This window comes from Etheostoma spectabile, chromosome 15 (genome assembly GCF_008692095.1).
Source record: "Etheostoma spectabile isolate EspeVRDwgs_2016 chromosome 15, UIUC_Espe_1.0, whole genome shotgun sequence".
NCBI classification, from domain to species: Eukaryota; Metazoa; Chordata; class Actinopteri; order Perciformes; family Percidae; genus Etheostoma; species Etheostoma spectabile.
Window position 1 is genome coordinate 349,940 of NC_045747.1, and position 7,651 is coordinate 357,590.

Consider the following 7,651-nt stretch of genomic DNA (forward strand, 5'->3'; position numbering starts at 1 on the left):
GGGAGTCACACATGCACAGTAGCTAGCTACTAGCTACAAGCGCTAACATTTAGCCACCTTGCTCTCAAAGGCAAAACACTTTTACAACACACACGAGTTCACCCTAATCTCCAAAAGATTTCATATAGAACTACTCACTGTCCCTTGTCTGCTGGTATTCCACGTAAAGTGGGAAGTGTGCCCTTGTTTAGAAGAAGTGTCCCAGCTAACCCTGCCTCGCACTGACTGAAGTTGGAAAAACAGCTATCTGATGTGGGATTAGCATGTGGAAGCACCAGAGACACAAAATAACACCCCAAATCCCAGAAACAGGGATTTGTTTCATAATATGTGACTATATGTAACTTTTACACGTTTCTGATACTGTGTAATGTTCCAACTGATGACCATAAAGGACCTGTAACAGCAAACGACACTAACAGTGAAAATAACTCTAGTTTTATTTAGTTTTCATCATTTTTCCCTTGAAGACGCAGAATGACTTAGGGCAGGTAGACGGCGCTACAGAGCCCACTTTCTGACGCTCACAGACTTCGGCTGAACGCGGAAAAGCCTGTGTTACTGAGTCTGCAGGAGATGGAGTCATGTAGGCCTCATTGTATTTTGAAAGAGGACGGGCGAAACCGAGTCATTCTTGGTCAGGCTTTCAACAGATGGAGACAATTACGGGATTTTAAAATATTCCAAAATGTCCCCAAATTGGCCCTCAGGTATGCAATATGTCTATTTCATTCAAGAAAATGAATGTTGAAAGTTTTATTCCTTTTAGTCTGTGTAGTCCTTGTTTGTGTTGACCTATTTTCTTTTCCCTTGTCCCCTGTACTTGTGGAAAGCGTCGGTGGGTTTCATGTAATGTGCTGTATTAATCTATGTTATTATAACGTTATCTTGTAATGCTTCGCCTCGTGACACAGCTCACAATACTGCCAAATGCACTGATGCAACCGTAACGTCTTCTCTCATTGTGAAGGAAGGATTTTCTGTCTGAGCCAAACATTCCTCGTGACTATATGACCTCTCGGTAACTAACTCAGTAATCTACACTGAGCATACAGCACCATGAAGAAAAGACCTTTACAACAGCAGGTGTGGTAAAAACACTACCACTTTTGTCCAAAGCAGCCGCTAGAATCAACACAAACTGAAAGTTATATATATATATCTATAGATATAGCCTCTTTAAGAAGACAGACACACCTACCTTAAAGAATAAGGCTGCAGTATTGTATGTATGTGTGTGTATATATATATATATATATATATATATATATATATATATATATATATATATATTAGTCCGTCTGTCTAATTTCTTCTTTTTGACTTCCCTACCATGTCTCTGTCACTCAGCACAAAGCCTATCTGTTGTAACTGAAGGTGTCTTTGAAAGTAGATTTGTAGTTCATTATGTACTGCAGGGCGTTAAAAGGCTCAGTAATACATCTGGTCACTATTTTTGTTTTGTTTTTGCAAACCCTCCCAAACAGGATTGAATCGCGCCATTGTTTGGTGCATTTGTCAGGGTCAGATTACTACACATTTGCTGCTCTAGTGAGTATTTGGGGCAGTGGGATTGTGTATGTGGGATTGAGTCAAAATAACCTACAGTGTACATGTCACCCAGTGCAAAAGGGGGGCCAATTATGTGTTGTTAGTATTGGTTGGACAACAATGAAGCTCTATAGCAAAGTGGAATAGGATTCAATTGAATATTAGTGTCAAATCATAACAGACATTATCTCAGGACAGAGTAGGTCTAGACCTCACTATAATTTACAAAGACCCAGCAATTCCCCCCTAAGGGCACGCATTTGGTGTGACAGGGGCAGGGTAGAACTTCCTCAGAACAGGCCTAAACGTCAGACACACTCTGGCACTAATGGGTTGGGGAAGAGGGAGTTACAGAAATATGACTCCTATTAATAATAGCAGTGGGTATAAGAGAATGACATGATTAACAGTGGCTATTATTGTAACACTATAGATAATAGAACTATGACTAGTAATAATAGTTGGACCTCAACACCAGCTGCAACCACGATCCAAGGAAATCTGTAAGGCGAGAAAGCACAAGGACGCTAGGAAAGAAGGAAGCTATGTTTTTTTATGTATTTCAGATGGAGGGAGGAGGCGCTGTGGCTCAGGAAGCCCCTGGCAGTCTAAACCCATCAAGTTCAATACATTGTCAACACAGTCAATTAGGGTTCAAACTGCGAAGCAATAGAGCCCTTCTATGTTTCTCTGTATCATTTATCATTGTTATTAATATTATTATTATTATTTGTTGTTTGCCGCCCCGGCTTAAATTCCATGAGCTGGAATGAGCTAGAAACATGAAACTTGGGGGAATAACTGGAAATGTGCTTCTATAGAATTATGAACCCAATCGACCACAAACTTTGAAAGGCCCCGCCCCCCACACCGTAAGTCCAACTGACTTTTGAGCAATTTCTCACCCAGGTGCAGCTTAACGTGTTCTACAAAAAAGCCTCAAGGACCATTAGGGTCCGCCTAGAAAAAGTTTCTGCCGTTTTGAATATTTAGAAAAACACATTTTTGAGATCTCCTCCTACTCCGTAACTCCGATAGCCACCAAATCTTCAGTGAATCATCAAGGGATCAAGCTTATTAACAGTTGTAAAAAGCATATTTTTCAAGTTATTGACCAATGAACTTTGAAAGGGGAGTGGCTCTGGACATGAATGAACACAAATCAGCAACTGTAAAGCAATTCATCACGAATGTGTTCCGATAAGTGCCCCAGATATACCCTGACACTTTCATACACATACACCACTAGTACCCTAACCCACAAAACTCCCAGGGTATGTTCAGATAAGTGCCCCAGATATACCCAGACATACACATACACATACACCACTAGGGGTCGCTAGAAGCGCAAGCTACTCTATGTGAGTGGCATTACACACATTTTACTATAAATCACATAGTCATTGTCCAATCATCACAGATCTCTCGGGATATGTCCTCATAAGTACCTGAACCCCGCCCTGAAAGTTTCATTCACATTGATCACCAGGGGGCGCCACAGATGCAAACAAACAGCAGGCAATACAGCGCAAATCAGGATGTAAATGACTAAATGTTTGTCCAAACTTCCAGGAGGTGTCTACATAATGACATCTCACATACACTGCACGTCTCAATTGACTCCAATTGACCACTAGGGGGCGCTTTAAATGCACAATAATTGGATGTGGGGGGGGGGGGCTTTAAATGCACAATAACTGGACATGGAATGACACAAATCAAGGTTTGAGCTTGATTTGCGCCTTTATTTGCGCCTGTTTACACTTTTCTGTTCCCTGTATCTGTCTTTTATTGTCTGTAAAGCAAGCTTGAGTGCTTAGAAAGGCGCTGTTAAATAAAATGGATTATTATTATTATTATTTAGTAGCAGTTGTTTTTCTGTCGGTCATCTGTTTTTCTCATATCACCGTGAGATGGACCGAGCTACATATCACACTGAATAGAAAATAAATGGTTTTAACCAATCAGCTGTCGGCCTTTCAAACAAAGTGCACTGTTTGTCCAATCGTTACAAAGCTTGCGGGATATGTCATATAACGATGTTTGACAACATGTGTGAAATTACTTTGAAATAACCAAAATAGAGTTACATCCATGCAAGAATGGCATAACGTGTCCTACAACTTTACTGCACAAACTATCGTCATTCTTAAGTTTCAAACATGGTGAATTAAAATAATCATCTGCCGTAAAAACGTCTCATATCCCTTTATCTGTTTTGCGGGTTAATATGCTGAATATGAACAACCAAATTGTGTGTCCCTTTAAACGTTAATGTTGTCCCAGTGTGTGCTAAATGAGATAATGAAGGAAGCATTGAAACACCTTTCCTTATTCAGAGAATTCGACCTGCTCCTATCGCGGTGGCCGCTTAAATACTTCCAGGTCACTTCACCCAATCAGAGATACGCAAAAAGGACAATTACATCAAAGGACTACACAGCCACAGACTAAGGCCACGTCCACACATAACAAAAAAAACAACCTTTCCCCCCCCGTCTCCGTATTCTGCCCTAGTAACCCTGATACCTGAACCCTGGCTCGATATCGTCTCCCGTGGGAACACGAGCACGTAGTCCACCTCGTTGTTGTTGTGAGGCGCGGGGTAAGAGGTCGGAGGCTAGAGGTCGAGTGGTGTAGCGATGACATCATTGATACACTAGTATGCAGCTTTGCCGCCCAAACAGAGACACAAGGGTGGTGTTTTCTTTGCCCTGGGACCAGGTTCCAACAAAGTGCATCTTCAGGCGGTGCGTTTACAGGAGTCATCTGGACGATCGGCCAAATCGATGCAAAACGTGTGCGTTTACACCAAAAGGCTGAGTTTCTGTGTGGTTGGCCCCTAAATACACTAGGGAGGGAATGGGGGACAGGGGAAACTAGGGCGGGGCAGAGGATCACACGAGGGCAGGAAGTGAAGTGGTTAGACACCAGAGGATAGGTGAATATATCAAATTAAAACAGGAAAGAATGAATCAATAAAATACGTAAGCTAAGGAGCGGAGCAGGTCGGTGTCAGGTCTCTCAGCATCACTGGTTTCTAACAATGCAGAGGGAATGTTAGGATAATAACAGTTGATTTATATTATATATATAAGTATAAAGAACTACTTTTCCTCCATGTCTTTGTGTGTGTACATAGATCTATGTGAGGAGGAGGAGGCCTGACAAACCCTGTATGTTCCCCAAGATCCTGATGAAGATTACTGACCTCAGGAGCATCAGTGTGAAGGGTGAGACCCATCGGAGGGGGGTTGGCCCGATCCCCGGCTCCTCCGCCCACGTTCACATTCATGGAACAGCAAGAGACTCCGTTGTTTATGACCAGTTCACAAACGGCTCTGGGATGGGGGTCTGATGCACGCTCCAGAGAGAGAGAGAGAGAGAGAGAGAGAGAGAGAGAGAGAGAGACAAAGTAGTTCTGTCTCCCGTTGTATTGGTTTGCCCTCTTATGGACATAATGTGTAAAAATAGATATTATAATATATTCAAACCTCTGGAACACATTTTGGTACCCTAGACCTGGGACTTAGCCCAGGTCCACCTACTTAATGACATAAGCTCTTATCCTGAACTTTTTTCTTTTTCTTCACAGGAGCAGAGCGAGTGATCACCCTGAAAATGGAGATACCCGGCTCCATGCCTCCCCTGATCCAGGAAATGCTGGAGAACTCTGAGGGACTGGAAGGGCACGGAGCCGGGGGAGGGAAAGGGAGAGGAGAAGGCAGAGGAGAGGATGAAACAGAGGTCGGAAGCCATGGTCCAAGTCCGTCCCCCAAATCAGTTCGCTCTCGCAGCCTGAGCCCCGTGCCCCACTCCCCCTCTCCTTCTTCTCCCTCTTCTTCCTCCCCCGCCACCTGAAGTCCTACAACCTGCACTTATGCTCCACACAGCACCCCCTCCCCCCCACACCGCACAGCGTGGTACTGCCAGAACACCATCTAAGAACTGCACCTCATAACAGATGATCAGGAAAAGAAAAGGTCATGAACCCTCTGGGTTACCGGGGACGTGTCCCATAAACCCTCTGGGTTACCAGGGACATGTCCCATGAACCCTCTGGGTTACCGGGGACGTATCCCATGAACCCCCTGGGTTACCGGGGACGTGGTTGGTCCAGGACATTAATGAAAGTGTCTGGGTGGTGTGAGGGTGAATGGAAGCAGGTGACCTGCGCTGTGAGGACCAGATCATGATCATGGATCCTGGTTTTACATTAAAGGTTCATTATATGCAGACTGTGGGAACCTAAATGAAGAAGTTTGGAGACTCTGAACTTCGGACAGACTGATGAAGAGGATTCCTCTTAAATCACACCTTCTCCCTGATGAAAGTCATGTATAGTACGCAGAATCAGTACGTGTAATATATTGTACATAAAAAAGGCTGTGAAAGAAGTAATGATGGTGTAAGGCGGACTTATACAATAAGATATTTTCCTAAATGTACATGTGGGTTTATATACTGGGTATTTACCCACCCCACCCCCCCCCACAGACACATCAGGGGAAATAATAATCCTTGACTTGATTTTCTACCACTGGACTCCAACATGTCTACTTTCTTCCACTTTGGGCAAATGCATAAATGGATTTCTCTGTGTCGCTTTGCATCCCCGTCGTAGAAATGGATTTCGTTTGTAAATGACTCGGAATCAGAGCTTTTCATTTGAAAGTAATTACAATGTCTGCGCGATGGTAGACACACTGTGATACTAGAGGTAGGGCTGCTGGATTATGGAGAAAAAAATCATAATCACAATTTATTTTGAACAAAATTGAAATCTGGATTATTTAACATAATAAGATGTTGACTTTGGAAAGATGTTGCATTTATTGAGGTTGACAAATCAAAAGTGAAAACACCTCGAACACTGACACTTCCCTTTATACTTTTCCTGTTTTGCACGTTACATTTTGCAGAAATGTAACGTTTTTTGTGTCAGTTTTTGTGATCGTTAGTTGTGAACTGTAATCACGAGTAAAAGTATCATTAATTGCCCAGCCCTAACCAGGAGTACAAACACCGCCTCACAAGAGGTTTCCCAACGTTTCATCTACAGGATATCTCCGGTGCCCCCGGAGGTCCCACTTTACTGACCACAGCTCTGTGGAGGAAGGTCTGGCAATGCGCTGGGGAACTACAGCTGTCCAGCTCTGCAGGATTATTGTTTCATTAGGTGATATGGAAATATCATCATCAGGGATGGCAGGTGCTGCCCCAAAATGTATACAAGCTGGATTTGGTTTTTATAGTGTGCACCACTAACTACAACATCCCCTACTTTATCAGGTACAATGTCCATTTTCACTGTTGTCCTCTTTAACTCACTGGTAAATATGAAAATACAGAGAGTTAATAAAAATGTATGATTTCCTTCTATCCTAAATAATGTGTGCTTTTTGTTAAAACAAGGTGGAGTATACAGTATATATATTTATTTATATGTATAAATATATAGTATAAATATATATATATATTAGACATTGAATTGAATTGGACTCTCTGAAGCTAGATGGCTAAATTTGTCATTGAGAAATCTCTGAGATTTGACTAGTTTTTGCAAGTTCAACATGGATTATAGGTCAAAAGTTGTACTTATGGCCTTTCGATTTCTAACAGAGTCGTTGTTGCTCATAACATGCTAGCATTCTGCTAATGAATGCTGATTGGTCAGTGAAGGACTGATTACAACCGGAGATCCCACTTGATGGCATCCAAAGTGTGTGTGTGTTTGTGGTCTCGTTTAACTACATTTGTGGGGTCCAAAAAGCTGGATTCTCACAATTTAAAGGGCTGTTTGAAGGTTAAGACTTGGTTTTAGGGTTAGGGTTTACAACCAGGTTCTGGTTAGAGTGGGGGAAGGGTTAAGGTTCGGCATTTAGTTGGTTAAGGTTAGGGTAAGGGGCTAAGGGAACGCCTTATGTTAATGACGGGTCCCCACAAAGATAGTGAGACGCACTGTATGTGTGTGTGGGACTACCCAACTTCTTTCCAGTCCTATCGACAGGGAGAGCCTGACCTGTCAGCTGGGGGGTCGATGCCTCGAGAGAAGAAAGGAAGGGACTCAGAGCTCGCCGTGAAGCAGTCTCTCTGCCGT

At 42.9% G+C, this 7,651-nt stretch overlaps 1 protein-coding gene across 1 annotated transcript in view; it reads left to right on the top strand.

Annotated features, from left to right (window-relative positions):
• Positions 1-6,933, top strand: part of LOC116703640 (retinoic acid receptor alpha-B-like) — a 23,812-nt gene extending 16,879 nt beyond the window's left edge. Inside the window, 2 exon segments of the mRNA XM_032538500.1 lie at positions 4,694-4,784; positions 5,147-6,933. Coding sequence (XP_032394391.1) covers positions 4,694-4,784; positions 5,147-5,412 — 357 coding nt within the window. The 3' untranslated portion in view covers positions 5,413-6,933.
• The last annotated feature ends 718 nt before the right edge of the window (positions 6,934-7,651 follow it).